Source organism: Tamandua tetradactyla, chromosome 16 (genome assembly GCF_023851605.1).
Source record: "Tamandua tetradactyla isolate mTamTet1 chromosome 16, mTamTet1.pri, whole genome shotgun sequence".
Taxonomy (NCBI): Eukaryota; Metazoa; Chordata; class Mammalia; order Pilosa; family Myrmecophagidae; genus Tamandua; species Tamandua tetradactyla.
This window is the reverse complement of record NC_135342.1, coordinates 68,025,993-68,050,743: the sequence shown is the minus strand read 5'-3', so window position 1 is coordinate 68,050,743 and position 24,751 is coordinate 68,025,993. Positions and strand designations below refer to the sequence as shown.

At 39.6% G+C, this 24,751-nt stretch overlaps 1 protein-coding gene across 10 annotated transcripts in view; it reads right to left on the bottom strand.

The window, feature by feature from the left end:
- Window positions 1-24,751, bottom strand: part of HYDIN (HYDIN axonemal central pair apparatus protein) — a 511,177-nt gene that overhangs the window by 99,473 nt on the left and 386,953 nt on the right. For all 10 annotated transcript variants that reach the window (XM_077132967.1, XM_077132969.1, XM_077132970.1 and 7 more), the window contains 10 exons: window positions 23,008-23,229; window positions 20,300-20,508; window positions 19,914-20,096; window positions 19,016-19,135; window positions 17,325-17,484; window positions 17,047-17,219; window positions 5,664-5,862; window positions 3,956-4,055; window positions 2,328-2,427; window positions 450-618 (listed from right to left, as the gene is read on the bottom strand). In XM_077132967.1, coding sequence (XP_076989082.1) covers window positions 450-618; window positions 2,328-2,427; window positions 3,956-4,055; window positions 5,664-5,862; window positions 17,047-17,219; window positions 17,325-17,484; window positions 19,016-19,135; window positions 19,914-20,096; window positions 20,300-20,508; window positions 23,008-23,229 — 1,635 coding nt within the window. The remainder of the gene's footprint in view (window positions 1-449; window positions 619-2,327; window positions 2,428-3,955; window positions 4,056-5,663; window positions 5,863-17,046; window positions 17,220-17,324; window positions 17,485-19,015; window positions 19,136-19,913; window positions 20,097-20,299; window positions 20,509-23,007; window positions 23,230-24,751) is intronic.

Here is a 24,751-nt window from a genome sequence, read left to right as displayed (position 1 = left end):
CTTTCCTCACTGACACATAACCAACTAGTTATTTTATTCTCTGTATATTAAAGTGTCAGCAATAATAATAGTAAACACTTACATAAGTGAGGCTTATTATGTGCCTGCCTTGGATCAACACAGATCAACCGTTTCTCCTGTTTTCAGGTCCCCATTCACTTTTGGTACTTGATGACTGAACTCAGCTTTCCTGTCTCTGGTGCTCCTCCAAATACCTGGGAGCACATTTCTTCTCTGGCCCTCTCTATTTCTGATGACTCCACACATTCCCAGCTGACTCTCACTGATGTCTGGTAATTAGGACCAAACCCTAGTATCTTATCTGGCTACCAGCAGGGCCAACTCTTCCTCCCACCCCACCCCCTTGAAGTAAGGATTAAACCACATATCCTTTTCACAGGACTCCTACAATCCAGTCACCAAATCACCCCTCCCTTGAGCTCTCTTACTTGGCAACGCAGGACGGGTTGGTGCTCAATTTTCACTTCCTTTTTTGCACGAAAAAACACCTGGACATTTGTGGGCTTTTCTGTTGTGGTCAGTGAGCCCTTCTTGGGTTGGACTGAGACAATGGAATTTACATTGGTCACAGAAGACCCTACATAGTCCACGGAAAAGCTGAAGGACAGGAATAAAAAGTCAGCTTAAGTCATTATCCAGGGAACCCAAGATGCTAGAGAGGGACTAAACCATTAACTGCTTCTATGCCTCTGGCCCTGTTTAACCACCATACATAATAGTGGCCACTGTGCTTTGTACTCTGTGACCATCCACCTTAGCCAGGATTGAGCAGGCTGGGAATTGGCATTTGAGGCAAAGACAGTCATCTCTAGGCTAGTCTTTGGTGAAGAGGTGTCCATGTAGGAGAACTCTGTTCAACAGGGACACTTGATGGTGGATAAAGACGAGCTAAATTAATTTGATTCTCTCTCTGAGTATGAATGCTGCACACACAGCAGGAGCAGTGATGCAGAAAGTGGGGGTGGGTGGACAGAAGCCATGTAACAGAGATTTAGGAAAGGGAGGTCATGGCCTGATGGGGGTGAGGTGAGAAGCCACAGAGCAAATCTGAATCATGAGAAAGGCAGAGGGACCAGAATAGACCAAAGACTTTCCTCTGCTGCAGAACACCTGGAGGTATTGTGGGACTCTAGATGACCAGATGACATTCCCACTTTCCAGGAGACCTGGGTATTAAATTGCTACATGTATACTGCCTGTGCTTCCATACTTCCCAGCATACCCTAGCAACAAACTCTTGATCATCTGATCCAACCTAAAGGTGGCTCTGATTCACACAACCTGAAGGAACAGAACTAACACCCCTGTCTTAAATATAAAACAAAATTCACCAATGGGCAAGACTGCATTCAGCACTAATTCTGAAACAACAGTGGCTTTCTTCTACATTTATGTTTTTTCTTTTTTTCTCTCTCTTTCTTTCACCTATCTATCTACCTATCTACCTATCTATCTATCATCTATCTATCTATCTATCTATCTATGTATCTATCTATCTATCTATCTATCTATCTCTATTAAAACTTATATTTTCATTGCCTCCAACTAATGGCAACTAGGGCCTTTATAATTTCAGCATTCCCTTAGCTGAAATGAAACTATCATGAATACACTGAATACATCCCAAGCTTGCAAGGGAGAAGTCCCTTAACATTCTGGGGAAGGATGACCTTTCATAAAAACTGATTGGGCCTGAGTGCTGGCACTGTAACCAAATGTTGTTTGATCTTATCCGAGCTATAACCCTTCCCACTCACCCCCACCCCCATAGCTCCAAAGCCATCTTTACTCTCCAAGGAACCTCCTTTGTTTAATGTTTCATGTTTTATCTCAAGAGCTGAGCACAAGCTGGGTCTCTATTCTACAAGACCGCACTTGTTTGCTATAATACAGTTCTTAAAAATGTTTTTATAAGAAATCTTATGAAGAAGGCCAACTATATAACAGGTAAGTACCAAAAGGAGGCCCAGGGAGCTGGAGACCAGGCCCCAACACCAAGTTTTTCTCCTAACCTCTGCTAACCCCTCTCCCAGTGTTTTCCCCCACCTTATTCTCTCCCCCAACTCCCAGCCTTCCCACCAGGGCTCTAGGTGCATCTAGGGGGCCCTGAATGGTCTCTATAAAACTGTAGAGTTGAGAGCAGAGTGAAAACTTTTGACCTCTTAGCAGTCGGCATTCCACTCATTTGAAACCAAGGGAGGCAAAAAGCAGAGATGGTTCTTAAGATTTCCTTGATTGATGTTTTTTAAATCTTCATTTTTCATGCGTAGATGTAGAAGCCATGTGCCCAATGGGACTTGGGTTACCTGAACATGATCTCATATTTCCCGCGGTTCTTCAGTTGCAGGGGCTGCTTCACCTCCTCCAAGACCTTCACGATTCCAAAATCAAGGCCTCCTTCAGCACCTGCAGAGGCCAGGGCCGAGGGTGGGGAGCAGAAGGGGGGCATGGGAGAGAGAAACAGGAACAAACCTTCAACTCTCTCTCTAGAATTGATGTGAAAATCCATGGTGACAATTTCAGAGAACTATTTTTTGAATAGTTTTTTTTGTGGTTAGAAAAGCCTCTTGTACTTGAGTTTTGGCAAACAAATAACAGACTCTGTTCTACTGCCCCATTCAATGGGGTAGCTCCCTCTGGCTCTCTATCTTTGGACCAGTGTCCTTTTATGGCTCCTATTAGCTAAAACTACTTCCAGTATTTTTTTCTATTTTTGTTATAAAGTGTATCATTTACAGATTTGGGATATTATATTTAACTTATGTTGCTTTACTTAGTATTACATTATAAGCATTTCCCCACATAATTAAAATCTCCTCATAAATGTGATCGTAATGGCTGCATAATACTTTACCATATGGCTGCTCCATAATTTACAATATTTATTCCTATAATATGATTACACTATTGATAGACACCAAAATTATTTATAACTTTTAATTAAAAATAATGCTGCCATATATATCTTTGTACATAGAGTAATGACATCTAAGCAAACATATATCTCTAACATTCTAAGACTGTCTTTGAGAGAAAGCAGTATCAGGGAAAGGAGGAAAATGGAGAAGTGCATGCTACAGGGAGCAATCTAATCTGGATGTTAAGGCAAAGTGGTAGGCAGAAAAATGCCCCCTTTCCTGCCCCCTCTCCCTGCCCTTGCCAAGATAGCCATTTCCTAATCCTTGAAATCTGTGACTGTGTTCCTTATGTGGCAAAGGGTAACTAAGGTAGCACATGAAATTAGGTTCTAACAAACTGATCTTAAAATAAAGAGGCACTCCTGGATTATTTGAGTGGGTCCACATGTAATCACAAGGGTACCTAAAAGTGGAAGGGGGAAGCCCAAGTGGGAGAACCAGAGAGATGGCAGTGTAAGAAGGACTCAGTCTGGATGTTACTGGCTTTGAAGATGGAAGAAGGGGGTCATGAACCCAGGCGAGTGGGTGGCCTCTGGAAGTTGCAAAAAAGCAAGGGAATGGAGTCCCCTCTCGAGTTTCTGGAAAGGAGTGCAGGCCTGCTGACACCTTGATTTTAGCTCAGTGAGACCCATTTCAGACTTCTAACTAAGTGTAAGACAATGAATCTGTGTTGTTTTAAGCCACTAAGGTTCTGGTAATTTGTTATAGCAGCAACAGAAAACTAATATTATCAGAAGAGAGGTGCTCACTCTCAAATGACTGCTCAGAGAATAGCCCTGCAAATTTCATGTTTATGACCACCCCTTGACATCTCCAGTTAGAGAAGTTAAAATTCATTGTAATGTTGCTAATGTTACTCTGGGGCTTATATTACTTTTGACAAAACTTTCCTCACTTCCCACCACCACCACAACAACTACACACTTGTCTTCATCTACACAGAAATATGCTACCACAAGGAGACACAACTCCCAATGTGTGGAAAAAATACCCTTTCCTTGAAGGGTTCAACAGACCTTTGGGGAAGGTGATGTCCAAGGCAATGTCATATGACTCTGCAAAGATCAGGATGTTTTCAATCTGAACAACACCAACAAGATTTTCTGCATCTAAAACCTGTTGCAGTGAGAAAAGGTCTTCAGTAAAAGCAAGATTCACGGTCTCCAGTTTCTCACTGTCCTTTCTGTTGTCATTCTGTTGATAAGCCCTCCCTCCCTGTCCTGGAAATACCTAAACTGGTATCAGCTGCCAGCCTGACCCAAGCAGGGAGTCTTGAAACTAGTGGGCAATAAAGGGTATGCTTGTCAAGGGAAAGAACCGTTGGGTCATGGGACAGATCTCCTGGGTCTTCAGAGATACTACCTGTCTCTCTGCTGAACTTGAAGATGAGAATCTAAACTATCAACTCGCCATTACTTGTGCTTTGGGTGCCAAGGTGGAAATTTGCAGCAATTTCCAAACTCAAGTTTTAATTCAGAGTTATCATTATTTCTTTCATCAAACAATTTGCCAATGTTTCACAGAGAAAATGTGACAGTTTTGAGTTTTACTGTCCTTCTTTTGCTGCTCACCTTCTGACAGAGCTGAAGAAGAAGGGCTGGCAGCAGAAGGGAAAATAGTGTAATGAACATGGATTATCTGCTCGCAAATGTACATAATACTTTTTCTTTCTTGAGGATTTTAGGATGAGATAATCCTGGGTTATCCAGGTGGTTCCTAAATCTAATGGCAAGTGTCCTTATAAAAGACAGAAGAGAAGACACAGAGAAGAAGGCCATGTGAAGACAGAGGCAGAGACTGGAGTGGCAGCTACAAGCCCAGGAATGTCTGGAGCCACCAGAAGCTGGAAGAGGCAAGGAATGAATTCTCCCTTCCTAGAGTGTTTGGAGGGAGTGTGGCTCTTGATGTTTAGTGGACCCTAAAGCAGGGGCCAGCACCTCACAGAGTCTAAGGATGACATTCCTAGCAGGGGTTCAGCAAGGCCAGGAACCTGAAGAGGGAAAGTGCTGAGAGACATCTCATGGGAACCAGTGAGTGAGGGCAAGGCAGGAAGATGCATGTGGGTCTAGAGGCAGGCAGGGCTTCGGGGGCAGGTGAGGCTCTGGGCTTTATTCTTGCAGCAATGGAAAGTCAGCCAGGAGAGTAAGCAGATTTGATGGACAGTTTAAAGATCGCTCTGTATCCTAGTGAAGAGTGGGACAGGGGAAACCAGTTAGAATAGGAGATCCATATGGAACAGTGAATTGATGAGAACTTTCAGAGACTTGGGTTGGAGGGGAGGCAGTGAGGAAAGTGGAGAATCATGGATGGTTATCAGGTGCCTGTTGGGAGCAACTGGTTGTAGGGTGGCAGTGTTTACGGAGATCTTATATAGGGAAGTTTGGGGGTGTGGTGACAGGGGTTGTGGGGGTGTGAAATCAGGAATCCTGTGTTCATCTAGGTATAGTAGCACCATTTATCCATTCATTCTACATCTACTGAGTGCCTCTGTTCTTGGTGCTGGGAAGTTAGCCATGAACCAAAAAGACATGGTCCCTGCCTTTCTGGAGCTCATGGTCTTGTGCAGAGAAAGAAATTGTGGACCTGGGGATATTAAAGGAGGAGCAGATGGGAGTGTATAACAGGGAGAGCTGGCTGTGTGCGTGGGTACTGGGTGTATGTGTGCCTGGGAACCCAATGTGTGCACGTTTTGAGGACCTAGTATTGGGATGTGGGAAACCTCACCTCCAGTCTAATAGCCTTCTTGATGTTGATGGGTTTGGAGGGCTGGAAGTGCACCTGCAGGCCATACTCAGCTCTGGGAGGGATGGTGCCTTGCATCATGGATACCGTGAAGTCATCGCCAAGGTGCTCCAGACTGGTAATCCGCCAGGCCACAGGCAGAGGCGTGATATTACGGAGGAGAACTACCTTAGATTCTTTTCTGCAGGGACAAAAGAAATTTTGTCAGTTTAAAACTTTTTGGCAGTTTTAAAAAAAGAAATTTTTTTTAAAAACACAATTCCTCTTTTGCATGGGTGTGTGTTTAAAAAATTTCTTAGCCTTTCTTTTCAGCTTTTTAATTTAGGTCTTTTAGCTAATGGGACTGGGCTAATTTATATGATGCTTACTTTTTTCTAATACAGGTTAGTACAAATTAAATGATATAATTTTAAACTTAAAATTGTAAGAAATCCTTTATATCCTTTATCCAGATTCATCAACTGTTAAAATTTTGCCCTCTTTGCTTTGCATTCACCTTTCTCTCTCATACCTATATCTCCGTATTGTTTTTTGCTGAACCATTGTGAAAGTAAAGATAACATGCTACTTCACTATTAAATATTTTAGTGCAATTTCCTAACAACAAGAACATTTATTAAATCTAGAAAATAAAATACTTCTAGAATACTATTTTCCAATTCACAGTCCACATTCAAATTTCTTTTATAGCTATTTATTTTTTTCCAGTCCAGGATCCAAGCCAGAGTTCCTCTGGCATTTTTGACTTTAATATTTGGAAGAGTTAACAAGCCAGTTAGTTTGTAAAGTGTTTCTTAATTTGGGTTTGTCTGACATTTCTTCATGATTAGATAGGAGAGCCACAGAACAGATGGTATTTTCTTCTCAGTGCCTCAAATCAGAGGCCCATGATGTCAGTTTGTCCCAGTACTGGTGATGTTAGGTTGGAGGACTTGGTTAAGGTGGTGCTCACCAGGTTTCTCCACCATATTAATTATAAAGTTTTAAACTTTATAATTAATAAGTATTTGTGGGGAGATACTTTGAGGATATGTAAATATCCTGTTCCTAATAACATTTTTATGGACTAGCTTTAGCTGCCATTGATAATTAGCTAACACCACCAATCTTTTCAAATTTATTAGTTGAATTGTCAGGAAAAGTGTTCCCAAGTCTCTCATTTTTGTGTTTATGCATTTAATTACTTTTATCAGTATGATTAATGGATTCTTATCTTATACAATAGGCTACAATCCATTCCTGTCATTATTTATTTTGATACTCAAATTGTCCCAGATTTAGCCAGTGGGAACCCTTTTTGAGTTGGCTCCTGTGTTCCTTTTACTGTGTCTCCATGAGTCTTTAGCACTTCTTTACTTTATAGCACAATAGGATGCTTCTGGCTCATCTTATGCTTTCTCTACCCTTGTCTTGTAAAAAACCTTTTCAGCATGGAATCTTGGTTTCTTTAGTGGACAATATTTAGAAATCAAGATCTGGCTGTTGGTGTGCTCATTGTTAGTGGTATATAATTGTTTCCAGGTCCTCTCAGCTGAAAGAGCTAGGAAATGTGCGTGTGTGTGTATTTCTGTATCTATTTATATTTGTAAAATGATGACTTCATACTGATACTTCCAATTCCAATTCAGTGCCATAAAGTACATTCCAGCCTTCCCTTTACATATATGTAACTTCTTTCTCCAACATGAGAAACCTGACTCTCATTATTCTCAATATACTTATTTGCTTAAGTCTAGAATATACAGAAAGTAGCTTTAGAATTGCTAATCTAGACCACTTCAAAAAGCAAAACTATTAACCAGGGTTGAATAACAATTGTTAATAATTCTTTTTATTTGAGGAAATACTTGGGGGTCTTTCGAGCTATCTTATTATTATTTGTTTCTAATATCATTCCATTGTGGTCAGAGAAATACTCTGTAAGATTTCAGGTATCTCTTTCTTCACCTGTGCCCCTTGCTTGATTTTATCCTTGAAATGTCAGCAAAGCTTGATACTGAGTAAGATATGTAATTTGAGTGTGTCTGATTTGGTAATCCATTCCTTTGAATTAGCACATCTGCTTTGCATTATTTTTATGTTAGCGGTTACTCTAGGGATTATAATATATACCCTTAATTTATAAGCATCTACTATGAGTTAATATTGTACTACTTTACACAATGTACAATCCTTGCAATGGTATTACTTCTTTTTACATTCCATTGTCCATTGTATGTGCTATTATTGATATATTTTTATATTCTCTATTTACATATCTGTAATTTCACAATTCTGTATTCACATTTTTGCTTTAAACAATCAATTGCCTTTTGAGGAAATTAAGAGAAGAAAAAATAGAGTATTTTACATTTATCCATGGATTTACCATTTCTTATGCTCTTCATTCTTCCTGTAGCTCTAAATTACCATCTGTTGTCATTTCCTTTCAGTTTGAAGAACTTCCTTCAGCATTTCTTGCAATGCATGGCAATGCTGGCAATGAATTTTCTGTTTTGTTTACCTGAAAATGTATTTTCCCTTCATTTTTAAACTTTTTTTTCGGGTGCTTGGTCCAGGAATCAAACCTGGGTCTTCCGCATGCAAGGCAAGCATTCTACCACTGAACTACCCATGCACCTGTCCCTTCATTTTTAAGGTATTTTTGTTGAATATAGAATTTTGGGTTGATAATTTTTCTTTCAGCACATTAAAAATGTCCTTCCATTGTTTTCCAGCTTCCATTATTACTGATGATGAATCAGCCATAATGAATCACCTTATTTCCCCCCATATTTAATGTTTTGATTTTCTATGGCTGCTTTCAGATTTTCTTTTTTTAAAAAATTTATTTATTAATTAAAAAATAAAGGATCAAAATAAAACAACATACATAATCAGTAATTCACAATATCATCACTTAGTTGCATATTCATCATTTCTTAGAACATATGTATTAATTCAGAAAAAGAATTAAAAAGACAATAGAAAAAGAAATAAAACGAACACAGGAAAGAAAAAAAAAAGATTATACCTACCATACCCCTTACCCCTCGCTTTCATTGATCACTAGCATTTCAAACTAAATTTATTTTAGCATTTGTTCCCCCTATTATTTATTTTTATTCCGTATGTTCTACTCCTTTCTTGACAAGGTAGATGAAAGGAGCATCAGACACAAGGTTTTCACAATCACACAGTCACATTGTGAAAGCTACACCATTATACAATCATCTTCAGGAACATGGCTACTGGAACACAGCTCTACATTTTCAGGCAGTTCCCTCCAGCCTCTCCATTACATCTTGAATAACAAGATGATATCTACTTGATGCATTAGAATAACCTCCAGGATAACCTCTTGACTCTGTTTGGAATCTCTCAGCCATTGACACTTTGTCTCATTTCCCTCTTCCCCCTTTTGGTCGAGAAGGTTTTTTCAATCCCTTGATGCTAAGTCTCAGCTCATTCTAGGGTTTTCCTCAATCCCTTGATGCTGAGTCTCTGTTCATTCCAAGATCTCTGTCCCATGTTGCCAGGAAGGTCCACACCCCTGGGAGTTATGTCCCATGTAGAGAGGGGTAGGGTGGTGAGACTGCTCATCATGTTGGCTGGAGAGAGAGGCCACATCTGAGCAACAAAAGAGGCTCTCTTGGGGGTGACTCTTAGGCCTAAATTTTAAGTAGACTTGACCTATCCTTTTTGGGGTTAAGTTTCATGTGAACAAACCCCAAGACTGGGGGCTCAGCCTATAGCTTTGGTTGTCCACACTGATTGTGAGAATATCAAGAATTCAACTTCGGGAAGTTGAATTTCTCCCCGTTCTCACCACTCCCCAAAGGGGGCTTTGAAAATACTTTTCCCCTCACTGATTGAATCACTCTGCGATTCATCAGGGCATCACTCTGGACAAACCAGCAAAATCTCATGTCCTACCTGAGATTCCAAGTACTTATGACGGTCAATCAAACTATCTACATAAGTTATATTAGGAAATGCACTAGTCAAAATATAAATTTTTTAACAAATAAACATTTTTTGCTTTAGTCTCACACATAAGGTGACATTTTAAAATATTAATTACCATCTATTTTCAGTACCCTGCAATAATGACATCCCTTTGTTCTTCCTCATGCAAAAACATTTTTAAAATTGTATCTTGTACATTTCACTATTATTATACACTCTAGGCATTCCTAGATTATACCATCTCAATCTTTAACATCTATCTTTCTTTCTTATTTCATTTATGTCCCTAGCCCTCCTCCCTCTATCATTCTCACATGCAGCTTCATTCAGTGTTTTAACATAATTGTATTACAGTTAGATAGTATTGTGCTGTCCATTTCTGAGTTTTTGTATCCAGTCCTGTTGCACAGTCTGTATCCCTTCAGCTCCAATTACCCAATGTCTTACCCTATTTCTATCTCCTGATGGTCTCTGTTACCAATGAAATATTCCAAGTTTATTCACTAATGTCAGTTCATATCAGTGAGACCATACAGTATTTGTCCTTTAGTTTTTGGCTAGTCTCACTCAGCATAATGTTCTCAAGGTCCATCCATGTTGTTACATACTTCATTAGTTTATTCTGTCTTAAAGCTGCATAATATTCCAGCTTTTGCATATAAAAGCTGCATAATAAAACAACCACAGTTTTTTTAGCCACTCATCTGTTGATGGACATTTTGGCTACTTCCATCTCCTTGCAACTGTAAATAATGCTGCTATAAACATTGGTGTGCAAATGTCCATTTGTGTCTTTGCCCTTATGTCCTCTGAGTAGATACCTAGCAATGGTATTGCTGAGTCCTATGGCAATTCTATATTGAGATTTTGAGGAACCGCCAAACTGCCTTTCATAGTGGTTGCACTGTTTGACATTCCCACCAACAGTGAATAAGTGTACCTCTTTCTCCACATCCTCTCCAGCACTCGTCATTTTCTGTTTTGTTGATAATAGCCATTCTGGTGGGTGTGAGATGATATCTCATTGTGGTTTTGATTTGCATTTCTCTAATGGCCAGGGACATTGAGCATCTCTTCATATACCTTTTGGCCATTTGTATTTCCTCTTCTGAGAAGTGTCTGTTCAAGTCTTTTTCCCATTTTGTAATTGGATTCTTTTTGTTGTTGAGTTGAACAATCTCTTTATAAATTCTGGATACTAGACCTTTATCTGATATGTCATTTCCAAATATTGTCTCCCATTGTGTAGGCTGTCTTTCTACTTTCTTGATGAAGTTCTTTGATGCACAAAAGTGTTTAATTTTGAGGAGTTCCCATTTCTTTCTTTCTTTCTTCAGTGCTCCTGCTTTAGGTGAAAGGTCTACAAAACCGCCCTCAATTATAAGATTTATAAGATATTTCCCTACATTTTCCTCTAACTGTTTTACGGTCTTAGACCTAATGTTTAGATCTTTGATTCATTTTGAGTTAACTTTTGTATAGGGTGTGAGATATGGGTCCTCTTTCATTCTTTTGCATATGGATATCCAGTTCTCTAGGCACCATTTATTGAGGAGATTGTTCTGTCCCAGGTGAGTTGGCTTGAATGCCTTATCAAAGATCAAATGTCCACAGATGAGAGGGTCTATTTCTGAACACTCTATTCGATTCCATTGGTCAATATATCTTTATGCCAGTACCATGCTGTTTTGACCATTGTGGCTTCATAATATGCCTTAAAGTCAGGCAGGGTGAGACTTCCAGCTTCATTTTTTTCCCTCAAGATACTTTTAGCAATTCAGGGCACCCTGCCCGTCCAGATAAATTTGCTTATTGGTTTTTCTATTTCTGAAAAGTAAGTTGTTGGGATTTTGATTGGTATTGCATTGAATCTCTAAATCAATTTAGGTAGAATTGACATCTTAACTATATTTAGTCTTCCAATCCATGAACATGGTATGCCCTTCCATCTATTTAGGTCTTCTGTGATTTCTTTTAACAGTTTCTTGTAGTTTTCTTTGTATAGCTCTTTTGTCTCTTTAGTTAAATTTATTCCTAGGTATTTTATTCTTTTAGTTGCAATTGTAAATGGGATTCATTTCTTGATTTTCCCCTCAGATTGTTCATTACTAGTGTATAGAAATGCTACAGATTTTTGAATGCTGATCTTGTAACCTGCCACTTCGCTGTACTCGTTTATTAGCTCTAGTAGTTTTGCTGTGGATTTTTCAGGGTTTTCGACATATAGTATCATATCATCTGCAAACAGTGATAGTTTTACTTCTTCCTTTCCAATTTTGATGCCTTGTATTTCTTTTTCTTGTCTAATTGCTCTGGCTAGAACTTCCAACACAATGTTGAATAACAGTGGTGATAGTGGACATCCTTGTCTTGTTCCTGATCTTAGGGGGAAAGTTTTCAGTTTTTCCCCATTGAGGACGATATTAGCTGTGGGTTTTTCATCTATTCCCTTTCTCATTTTAAGGAAATACCCTTGTATTCCTATCCTTTGAAGTGTTTTCAACAGGAAAGGATGTTGAATTTTGTCAAATGCCTTCTCTGCATCAATTGAGATGATCATGTCATTTTTCTGCTTTGATTTGTTGATATGGTGTATTACATTAATAGATTTCTTATGTTGAACCATCCTTGCATACCTGGGATGAATCCTACTTGGTCATGATGTATAATTCTTTTAATGTATTGCTGGGTTCAATTTGCTAGAAATTCGTTGAGGATTTTTGCATCTATATTCATTAGAGAGATTGGTCTGTAGTTTTCTTTTTTTGTAATATCTTTGCCTGGTTTTGGTATGAGGGTGATGTTGGCTTCATAGAATGAATTAGGTAGCTTTCCCTCCACTTTGATTTTTTTGAAGAGTTTGAGCAGGATTGGTACTAATTCTTTCTGGAATGTTTGGTAGAATTCACATGTGAAGCCGTCTGGTCCTGGACTTTTCTTTTTTGGGAAGCTTTTGAATGACTGATTCAATTTCTTTACTAGTGATTGGTTTGTTGAGGTCATCTATTTCTTCTTGAGTCAAAGTTAGTTGTTCATGCCTTTCTAGGAAGTTGTCCATTTCATCTACATTGTTGTATTTATTAGCGTAAAGTTGTTCATAGTATCCTGTTATTACCTCCTTTATTTCTGTGGGGTCAGTGGTTATGTCTCCTCTTCCATTTCTGATCTTATTTATTTGCATCCTCTCTCTTCTTCTTTTGGCAGTCTTGCTAAGGGCCCATCAATCTTATTGATTTTCTCATAGAACCAACTTCTGGTTTTATTGATTTTCTCAATTGTTTTCATGTTCTCAATTTCATTTATTTCTGCTGTAATCTTTGTTATTTCTTTCCTTTTGCTTGCTTTGTGATTAGTTTGCTGTTCTTTCTCCAGTTCTTCCAAGTGGACAGTTAATTCCTGAATTTTTGCCCTTTCTTCTTTTTTGATATAGGCATTTAGGGCAATAAATTTCCCTTTTAGAACTGCCTTTGCTGCATCCCATAAGTTTTGATATGTTGTGTTTTCATTTTCATTTGCCTCGAGATATTTACTGATTTCTCTTGTAATTTCTTCCTTGACCCACTGGTTCTTTAAGAGTGTGTTGTTGAGCATCCACATATTTGTGAATTTTCTGGTGCTCTGCCTATTATTGACTTCCAACTTCATTCCTTTATGATCTGAGAAAGTGTTGTGTATGATTTCAATCTTTTTAAATTTGTTAAGACTTGCTTTGTGACCCAGCATATGGTCTATCATTGAGAATGATCCATTAGCACTTGAGAAAAAGGTGTATCTTGCTGTTGTGGGGTGTAATGTCCAAAAAATGTCTGTTAAGTCTAGCTCATTTATTGTAATATTCAAATTCTCTGTTTCTTTATTGATCCTCTGTCTAGATGTTCTGTCCATTGATGAGAGTGGGGAATTGAAGTCTCCAACTATTATGGTAGATGTGTCTATTTCCCTTTTCAGTGTTTGCAGTGTTTGCCTCATGTATTTTGGGCATTCTGGTTCAGTGCATAAATATTTATGATTGTTATGTCTTCATGTTCAATTGTTCCTTTTATTAGTACATAGTATCCTTCTTTGTCTCTTTTAACTGTTTTACATTTGAAGTCTAATTTGTTGGATATTAGTATAGTCTCTCCTGCTCTTTTCTGGTTGTTATTTGCATGAAATATCTTTTCCCAACCTTTCACTTTCAACCTATGTTTATCTTTGGGTCTAAGATATGTTTCCTGTAGACAGCATAGAGAAGGATCCTGTTTTTTAATCCATTCTGCCAGTCTATGTCTTTTGATTGGGGAGTTCAATCCATTAACATTTAGTGTTATTACTGTATGGGTAGTACTTTCTTCTACCATTTTTCCTTTTGTATTTTATATGTCATATCTAATTTTCCTTCTTTCTACACTCTTCTCCACACCTCTCTCTTCTGTCTTTTTGTATGTGTCTCTAGTGCTCCCTTTAGTATTTCTTGCAGAGCTGGTCTCTTGGTCACAAATTCTCTCAGTGATTTTTTTGTCTGAAAATGTTTTAATTTCTCCCTCATTTTTGAAGGACAATTTTGCTGGATATAGAATTCTTGGTTGGCAGTTTTTCTCTTTTAGCAATTTAAAGATATCTTCCCACTCTCTTCTCGCCTCCATGGTTTCTGCTGAGAAATCTACACGTAATCTTATTGGGTTTCCCTTGTATGTTATGGATTGCTTTTCTCTTGCTGCTTTCAAGATCCTCTCTTTCTCTTTGACCTCTGACATTCTGACTAGTAAGTGTCTTGGAGAACATCCATTTGGATCTATTCTCTTTGGGGTATGCTGCACTTCTTGGATCTGTAATTTTAAGTCTGTCATAAGAGTTGGGAAATTTTCAGTGATAATTTCTTCCATTAGTTTTTCTCCTCCTTTTCCCTTCTCTTCTCCTTCTGGGACACCCACAACACATATATTTGTGTGCTTCATATTATCATTCGGTTCCCTGAGTCCCTGCTCATATTTTTCCATTTTTTCCCCTAGTTTCTGTTTCTTGTCAGATTTCAGATGTTCTGTCCTCCAGTTCACTAATCCTAACCTCTGTCTCTTGAAATCTACCACTGTAGGTTTCCATTGTTTTTTTCATCTCTTCTACTGTACCTTTCATTCTCATAAGTTCTGTGATTTGTTTTTTCAGACTTTCCATTTCTGCTTTTTGTTCTTTCCTTGCCTTCTTCATATCCTCCCTCAATTCATTGATTTGGTTTTTGATGAGGTTTTCCATGTATATTAGTATATTCTGAATTAATTGTTTCAGTTCTTGTATCTCATTTGAACTATTGGTTTGTTTCTTTGACTGGGCCATAAGTTCAATTTTCCTGGTGTGATTTGTTAATTTTTGCTGGCATCTAGATGTTTAATTACCTTAATTAGTTTATTCTGGAGATTGCTTTCACTTCTATTACCTAGGGTTTTCTTGCTAGATGAATTTGTTGTCTATGTGTTCTTTGACCTTCAGTTCAGCTTTTTCTGGACCTCTAGCTTAACAGAGGAGAATTTTTCAGTTCTTGTTTTCTTGTATCTTGCCCTGCTTGTATGGTACCTTTTCCCTCCCCACCCTTAGGAAGGTCTACATAGGTATTATAGACTCCAGCCGGGTTTTCCCAGACTAAACTGGCCTCCTATCAGGGAGAAGGAGTCACCTGCATCAGTTTTCCCTGAGGGTGAGACCCAGCAGGTTAAAAGACTTTCCTGTGAAATCTCTGGGCTTTGTTTTTCTTATCCTGCCCAGTATGTGGCACTTGTCTGCCTGCAGGTCCCACCATCAAAAGATGTTGCGGCACCTTTAAGTTTGGAAGACTCTCCCTGCTTGGAGACAGAGGCGAGGTTGTAGGCTGGTTTTAATGGCTTCAAATTGCCAAGCCCTGGGGTCAGATTTTCTTTTTATCTTTGTTTTCTAGTAGTTTGACTATGATGTGCCTCAGTGTGGTTTTCTTTGTATTTATCCAGATTAGAGCTTGCTGAACTTCTTGTAATTGTGTTTATTTTTCCACCAAACTTGGGAAAGTTTGATCTATTCTTTAAATATTTTTTTCTGCCCAATTCTCTCATTCTCTTTTCTTTCTGGGACTCCAATTCAAATATGTTAGACTTTTTGATGTTTCACAGTTTATTGATGCTCTGTTCAATTTTAAAATGCTTTTCTGAGGCTTAGAGAGGCTAATTGATGGTCTCAAAGTTACAGATTTAATGGCTCATCTTGGGTTATAATCAGACCACCTGCTGACAGTCACAGTTGCCTGTAATATGTACCTCTCCATGGCATGTCAGAAAAAGCACTTCATTGATTAGTGAACTAAGTAAGTCAAATGTTACTTGGTTCACTAAACATATTTATCAGGGAATAGGGTCTGGTGTTGATGACCAAAAAAATGCAAGATACATGCTGTTTTAGTTTCATTGGTTGTTCCAAGAATGGGTTGACTTAACAATGGGAATTTATTTGCTTGAGGTTTTGAGGCTAGGCAAAAGTCCAAATCAAGGCATCATTAAGGCAGTGCTTTCTTTCCAAAGACTGGCGGTCTGTGGCTGGCTGCTGGTGATTCTTGGTCCTGGCTCCTCTGTCACATGGCAATGTATGTTGTATTTTCTCCAGACCTCTTTCTTCTCTTCAAGGTTCCATTGACTTTCAGCTTCTTGCTTCCTGTGACTTTCTCTCTCTTTGACTGAATTTCATTCTGCTTATAAAGGACCCCAGTTACTGATTAATATTGATTAATATTGATTATATTTATACTGATCCTGATTGAATTAGGCCACACCTTAACTGAAGTAACTACATCAAAAGGTCCCACTTACAAAGGTTTACATCCACAGGGGTGGATTAAATTTAAGAAAATGTTTTTCTAGGGTCCACTGCTCCAAACGACCACATATGCTATTACAATATTCTCTCCTAGAACCCCAGAAATGCACATTTAATTAACATTCAATAAACATTCAATGATGCAATTCCAGTTAATGAATATGTGAGTTCTAGTTTTGGTCTAACATTCTCTGTTTGTACCCTAATTTCTAGAGCATAGTATCTTAATTTTTCAAGGTAGTAGAATCCTTTGAGAATCTGGAGAAGATAGTCCTTCTAAAAAAATGCATATATGTGCACACGTTTTTGTAGTTATCTTTGGGAGCTTCCTGACCCCAATGAAGGTGGATGATCCTCACTGCGCATAAAGATCCACAACGGATATTGTGGATACTGAATCCAGGTTAACAACATGTGTACTAGATAGAATTACTAACTTTCCTGGTTTGCTTGGGACTGAGAAATTTCTCAGGATGGAGGACTTTCAGTGCTAAAATCAAGAAATTTCTGAGAAAACCAGGATGAATTGTTATCTCTAAATTCTATTCCAATCCTGGCCTTTTTTTTTTTTTTTTTTTTTTTTTTAATCATCCAGACTTCTGACCTGTGCAGCAACAGTCGGTCAAAATGCAATTGCCTGTGGTCCAATTCCAGCTCAGGACGGACGCCCTGGCAGCTTAATTTAAAGATGGCTGGCTCTGGGTTCTCTTTAATGCAGCAGACAATGTTATCTTCAAAGGTACCAACAGCAGTAGGGTAGGCCCATACATTTAGCATCTAATGGAAGAGTCAAAAGAAAGTACATTTATATCAGGGATACTCAGGCCCCAAATTTCCCCCCCAAAATCTTGCCCTAGTGGGCTTATTTATATGTAACTATACCTGCTTTTCATTGGGTTTCAGAATCATGGTGGTGGGCTCCAGGAAGTAGGTGTTTGCTTTGACATCATTCTGAAAACAAAAGAACACTTCCACAAGCATTGGGGAATTGTTCAGAATGGTCAGCGTCTCCATGTTGCCTGGGAAAATGGATGACTTGTACCTGGAAATTAGCAAAAATGGGGATGTGGTTGTGAGGATTGAACGCGAATTCAGGTGAGAAAAGGAGATTGCAAAGTGCAAGGCAACTCAAAAGGACAGTGTGGTTATACTCAGGTGGTAGCATAGGGGCTAAAAACACAAGCTTTGCAGTTGTGCAGACTTGCACCTGAGAACACTACATTGTAACTTAACCCCCCAAGCCTCGGTTTCTTCATTTCTAAAGTGAGGACAATAATACTTCCTAGTATTGTTATTTAAATGAGATAGCATACCTAGGATCTTTAGACACTTGCAGATGTTAAAGGCTTAGTTAATGGCAGCTGAACAGAATAGTAACACAAGAGATGGCATAAGGAATACCCACAAAGACACACATTAACAGGATCACAGCAAGGCCACCATAGCACCCACTGGTGCCTGGAAACAGTCCAAAAAGTTGTGATGGAGGAAGGAAGGAGAGAGAAGACAGAAGCTAAATCAAAGCCAGAGAGATGGAGAACTTTCTGTGCAATTGTCAAAGACATGGTGGCCTTCACCCCTAACAGAAAATCACTACTGTCTAACATTGTTCTAAAGCCTTCATGCACATTATCCAGCTTAGTCCTCACAAATCTGTGAGATGAATGCTATTACTTTCTCATTTTGCAATTTAGAATATTGAGGCTCAGCAAAGTTTCAAAGATAGAAAACAAAAACCTGGTTACCCTGGGTCTGTGATCACAACAGTCCTGAACCAGCTCCACGTTCTGGCTAACTTCAGCACTGCCCAGAACACAAGTCTATTTTTCTTGCAAACATCCAGTATGGCCACCCTGTACTGATACGCCCTCCCTCCTGGTGGGAGATTGGCTGAAACTGACCTTCTCTACCTGGATCTATAGGTTGAGTTGGCAGCCTCTGCTTCACATGCCTAGTCTTGGCCTCCCTCTCCACCACCATTGTGGGCTGCTCTTCTTGTTTCTCACTACATTCCAGCCATAGCGAAGCTTCTTTCTCTTCTCCAATAATTGGTTAATGAGTGGATGAGTGAGTGAATAAATGAATGAATGAATGAACAAACAAAATTAACCTGCTCAAGGCCCCATGGCTGCATGATTTGTGAGACTCCTAAGTCCATACTTCCAAACTCCATGGTGAATGCAGGAAAGAAAGAATGGAAGGGCAGGCATCAGATGCACATGACATGCCAGGCATACACCTTTCACCCTGAACACACACACATACATTCATACATTCACATCTGCTAATACAAGGCAGCCCAGCTTAGTGGCTGCAGTGAGCCCTGGAGTGACTCATAATAAGCACTAACTGTTTGCTCTAATTTTTGTTATCATTGTTATCATAGACTTTTGGAGCTGGCATGGAGGGTTATACAGACCACTGTCTCCCTGAGAAGGGACCTGAACCCGGCTCTCCTGAGTTGTGCTTCAGGGTAACTGAGGCAGCATGTTAAGTCCACATACGAACTCCACCTGTACCGTTCATGAGCCCAACCCAGGAGTTTATCTACTTTGGTAAAATGGAACACTTACTTATCTCTTGATTTTCCACAAAGCAGTGGTCCAAAGTAAAACCTCTCCATGCTCATAACATAATTCTTAAAGATGACCTCATTTATCTTCACATCCATCTTCCGCTGAGAAAACACCACTCTAAACATAGGGAGGAGGAGAGGCGGTCATCCCTTGATGTTTACATGAACCCAATGCTCCCTGTTCAGCAAAAGGTCCAAGTATCTAGAGACAGAGTAACTCTTACTTAGAGGACTTTGTTGAGACTTTGCTCCCCTCACTGAGTAAAGACAGCATGGATTGAACTTCTGAAAAGAGTTTCCCAGGGCTGTCTTCCATTACAAGGGGCTGATGATAGAGCTGAGTTGGATTCCCTGTTTTAGTGCTCTGAGCTAGAAAAATTCTGGTGAATCTCTATGGGAAATCAGAAAACTAGTCTTGGTGGATGTTAATTAGCTTCTGAGTTCCATGGTCAAATCTGGCTCCCTTGTGAGAACTGCAAAAAAGCTTCTTGGGTGGACAAGCTATAAAAGGTCCTTTATCTCCAGGGGGCGTCTGCCCTGTTCCAGGGGAAGCTCAATTGGCCAGGTGCCTTAGGCAGTACAGGAACTGCACGGAGGGCCTCAGCAGCCCAGAAAAACACGCACTCATGGAGAAGTCCTGTCAACATGAAACCTGCCTTGCTTTGCTTAATGGTAAAATAAGCAAACTAACTTGCCAGAGGCAGACTCTCAGCTCCTCTTCGCATCTATTAACATTTTCTTTACCTCTGTCTGGGAATGCCATGTCATTCTTGTGGCTCTTAGTCAATGCCCAAGGCACTGAGGCCCAATAAAAAAGGGCCATTTTGTTCAAAGTGTCATGGAGGAAAACCCAAATGTATTAGTTAACCTTTCCTTTCAAAAGAAAATATACTTACTTTGGGTCTTGGCAAATGTATGGGTACGTGCAGACACCTCGGCAATAAAGCTGGTACTGGCGGCGAGTCCCAAGGATCTCGAAAGTGAAAGTTTGGTCAAAGTTCCCAATATCATTAGATGAGAAGTGCACACGCAGTGTTACCTCACCATTGGCTGGCACAATCCAACGGAAATGATTCAGCCTGCAAAAACATAGGCTTTTAAAGTGAGAATGCTTACTTCTGGGTGAGAGAAGACCTAGAGTGTCCAGCTGGAGTCAGGACTGGGCTGTCTGTAGGGTCCCACAGCCAGGACAGCCCTGGTCCTATGCTGTGCTGTAACAGCCCCCACCCACGTCAGTTCTGGGGTTTCAGCATTCACCTCCCCGGGTGACTTGGAGACCCACCTGACGAACTTTTCCTGGGAGAGCTGCCCAGTGAAGCTGTTCTGGTCCATGTCTGACAGCGGGGTAATGGTTCCAGGAGACACCCCAGAAAGGCCCTTCCTGTTGAAGGCCATGCGGCGCTTTTCCTTCTGAGACTCACGGACCTGATCCGATTTTTCTTTCTGTTTCTGTTTGTTCCCCTTGGAGGAGGTGGTCTGCTCCTCTTGGGCCTTAATTAAAAAACAAGCTTGAGTTCTTACAGACACATGCATGGAAGACATGATCCTGACAACGTGTCTCCAGTGTGGGGGGATGGGGCAGCAGGTCCAGGTGCCCACAGCACAGCAGGGCTCAGACTTGTGTTTTGAGAACAAGCTGAGGGCTTTCCTTGGTGCCCGCCTTCCCTGAGAAGGAGGTCACTGAGAAAGCTTGAAGCTGGCAGGGCATGTGCGGAACTACAGTCTTCGCTCCCAGCATTGCTCACCATGGCCAGTTGGGCTTCAAGCTTTGTAAGTATTGCTAGGCCAGGTACCTATGCTGACTTGCTGTTTACTTTCCAACATTTTGTTGATAAAGTATGCCCACCACCACCTCCTCTTCGCTTCTCTCTGACTTTAGGATTTATACCTTTTTATTTTTTTTGACCCCTTACTGTTTTGGAAAGGAGTAAATAAATATGGCAGACTAAACATGTGCTTAATCTGCCATATTTATTAAGACGTTCTCATTTTTTAATGGTATTTTAATGCTTTCTGATCAATATTTTTCTCTTATTATTTTTTGCCTTTTAATTTATTTATCATTTTCCAACTTTTTATCTTAGAAAACTTTTGAAGTTAAAAGCATAATAAAATAACAACTAGTTTTTACCAGTTGTTAATGTTTAGCCATTTGTTTTGTCTGTAATTTTTTTCTTTTCAAGCATTTTGAAAGTAAGTTGCAGGTATGATGACACTTTATCCCTAAATACTTAAGCCTGCAAAGAAAGACATTCTCCTATACTACCACAACATTATTATCATAATATAACATAATTATCATAATTACCTAAGAAAATTAACAAATAACTCCATTATATCATTCTAGTGTCCAGTCCATATTAAAAGTTTCCCATTTGTCTCAGCTATGTCTTTTACAGCCATTTTTTCAAATAAATATTTAATCAAGGTTCCTATATTGTGTTTTGTTTCTTTAATATCTTTTAAACTAGAACTTTTTTCCCTCCAAAAAATATTGATGTTTTGGAGGAATCAGCTGATTTCTTCTAAACATCCTACTGACTATTCTCATAGTATCATTTTACTTTTTTTTCCTTTATTCCCTGTAAACTGAAAATTAGGCTTAAAAGCTTGATTAGATTCATAGGTGATGTGTATTTTGTGCTCCATCACAAGTAGGGACAAATAAGGTCAGGTTGACATACTATTAGATATGCAAAGCATACTCAGGTGGTTAGGGTAGTACCTGGGAGATCTCTCCATTGTAAAGTATACATTTTCCTTTGCAACTAGCAAACCATTTGTGGGAGGATACCCTGGTTCTGTGAGAATGTCATGTTCCCCAACAACCTTTCATCTAATGGCTTTTGCATCCATTGACAATTCTTAACAAAGTGGTGATTTTCTAATTCTGTCATTCTTTCTCTAATTTTAGCTGCCATTCTTTTTGAAGGAAGAACTTTCCCTTGACAAATGGGGTAAAACAGAATTCTTCCTTAAATGATAGGTTAAAGAATGCTTAATTCTTTCCTTTTACTGGCCAATTTTCAGAATAAGGGGTTGGTATCACAGTCACTTCTGAGGGTGGTTTCTTCTTCCTTATCTTTCTTATTTGGAATTTCACCAGACCACGGACTCTAGTCTGGTGTGACATGCCACCAATGTGGCTAACCTCAGATGTTGATTTCCTACTTGTAAATTGGGGTTTGTGGTATTCTCTAGTCATCTATTTGTGCTGTACGCAGGGCCTACAGGTAATTTTTATTTGCTCTCTTTGTTGATGTGCATGTTTGTAGGAGGTTGTGTAGAGAGATCCAAATTTGGGGCAACCATCCTCCTATGGAAATAAAAAGTCCCTCCATAATTTTAAAAGTATATTCCTTCTGTATATTACTGTAGTCAAATCTATTTTAGTTAGTGATTTATTCTATTAATTTTATCCATATTTTTCTAAGATTATTTATATTTTTAACCCAGCTCAAATTTATTTCATTGTATCAGGCAAGGAGATAAAAAGTGACTTTACCTAAAATATCCCATCTTCCCACCCTAATTTCTTTAATAATCTATCCTTTTTCTCTGGGGATGTTACCTTAATTTGTGTTGGTTGATTCTTATACCAATGCCATGCAGTTTGAATTGCCTTGACAACATAATACATTTTAACATCTTTTAACAAGAGCTAGCTTAGAAGAAAGGAAAAAGAGGTAGTTTTGCTTTTTTTTCTTGCAGATGAGCTTCAGAGTAATTTGACAAGTTGCCTAAGCCGTCTCATGGAGAATCATTCATTTTTGTCTCCTCTTGGGAAGTAGGACAACAAGACCCCTGTGAAGGACACAGACCGGGAGGCTCATGCACAGTCCACAGGCAGGAGGCCCACGACAGGGAAGGTCCAGGGACGACCTCAGTGAACACGCTGCCTGCACTCGTACCAGAGCTGGCCCTGCAGAGGGCGACCCTCTCTCCCTGCAGTTCTAGCCTTGCCCAGGCTAGGAGAACAAGCTACTTTACCTTCACGGTGGCAGCCGAGGTTGGAAGCTCTGTTTCCGTGTCCATTTCTTTTTTCTCTTCCATCGTGGAGAGCTCCTCCGATTGTGGAATCACAAACACAAAATGTTTCAGGATGTCCGTTGTGGTCAAAGGCAACCGCTTCACAGGGAAGGAGATGATTGAGAATAAGGTGGGAGGCGGGATGGGTGGTCCGGAGGAGCCCAGACCTAAGATGTCTAGGATCTAAAGGAAAAGCCCAGAGTTAAATCCTGGTGTAAAAGGTAGGTCCACGGTCACAACCTCTTTGACTGAGCACATGGTGGTTCAGCTCAAATTACTCCCCTGCTCTCCTTGGGAGGCACTGCTACAATGAGCATGTCCCTGTCTCAGCGAGGCAGGATGAAGAGCCTTGACACAGCTCTGCAGGTCTTTCCAGACCCCAGACCAGCCTGGAAGCTCTCGCTGTGGGCCGCGTGCTCCCCATACTTTTTTTTTTTTTAATTTTAATTGAGCTATCTTCATACACTATACAGTCTATCCATGGTAAACAATCAATGGCCCACAATATCATCACATAGTTGCATATTCATCACGTGATCATTTTTAGAACATGTGCATCACTCCAGAAAAATAAATAAAAAGAAAAAAGGAAAAATCCCCTACATCCCATACCCTTTACCCCTCCCTCTCATTGACCACTAGTATTGCAACTGACCCCAATTTTTTTTTTACCCACCTACTATTTATTTATTTTTTTACCCTTATTTTTTTCCTCATCTGTCTATAAACTGGATAAAGGGAGCATCAGCCACAAGGTTTTCATAATCACACAGTCACATTGTAAAAGCTATATAGTTATACATTCATCTTCAAGAATCAAGGCTGCTAGAATACAGTTCAACAGTTTCAGGTTCTTTCCTCCAGCCCATCCAATACACCACAAACTAGAAAGGGATATCTATAAAATGCATAAGAATAACCTCCAGGATAACTTCTTGACTGTTCGAAATCTCTCAGCCACTGAAACTTTATTTTGTCTCATTTCTCTTTTCCCCCTTTTGGTCAAGAAGGTTTTCTCAATCCCTTGATGCTGGGTCCCAGCCCATCCTGGGAGTCCTGTCCCACATTGCCAGGGAGATATACACCCCTGTGAGTCATGTCCCACATAGTGAGGAGGGCAGTAAGTTCACCTGCTGAGTGGCTTAGAGAGAGAGGCCGCATCTGAGCAACAAAAGAGGTTCTCTCAGGGTGACTCTTAGGTATAATTATCAGTAGGCTTAGCTTATCCTTTGCAGGAATAAGTTTCATAGGGGCTCCACACACTTCTACATAACATTTCCATGCTTTCTTGTGACTGTTTAATTGTCTCTGGAACTGGGCTGTAAGTCCCATAAGACAGGAACAGGTTGATATAGCACACGGTCTAGCACACAGCACACCCTCAATACATTTCTAATTTAAAGAGATCGGCATTCAAGACATTCAAATGTCTATAGTATAAAGTTTCCCCATCTATTTTCAGACTCCTTGTTAATTTTTGTTTTTTACTTAAAATGTTTTTCTCTCTAAAGTAAAAGAAAGTTAAGATTGGAAAAGATCAGAAAAAGCAAAGGAGAAAGCATAATTCTGGGAATGGGGTAGAGGATGAGAAGGAAGTGAGAAGTAAGATAAGAAATGAGAGAGAAGATTTACTCCTACAGCATTCTCCCATTCTGCCCTGACATATAATGAATGGGCAGTCTCCAGAGCAAACATCCTGGAATTC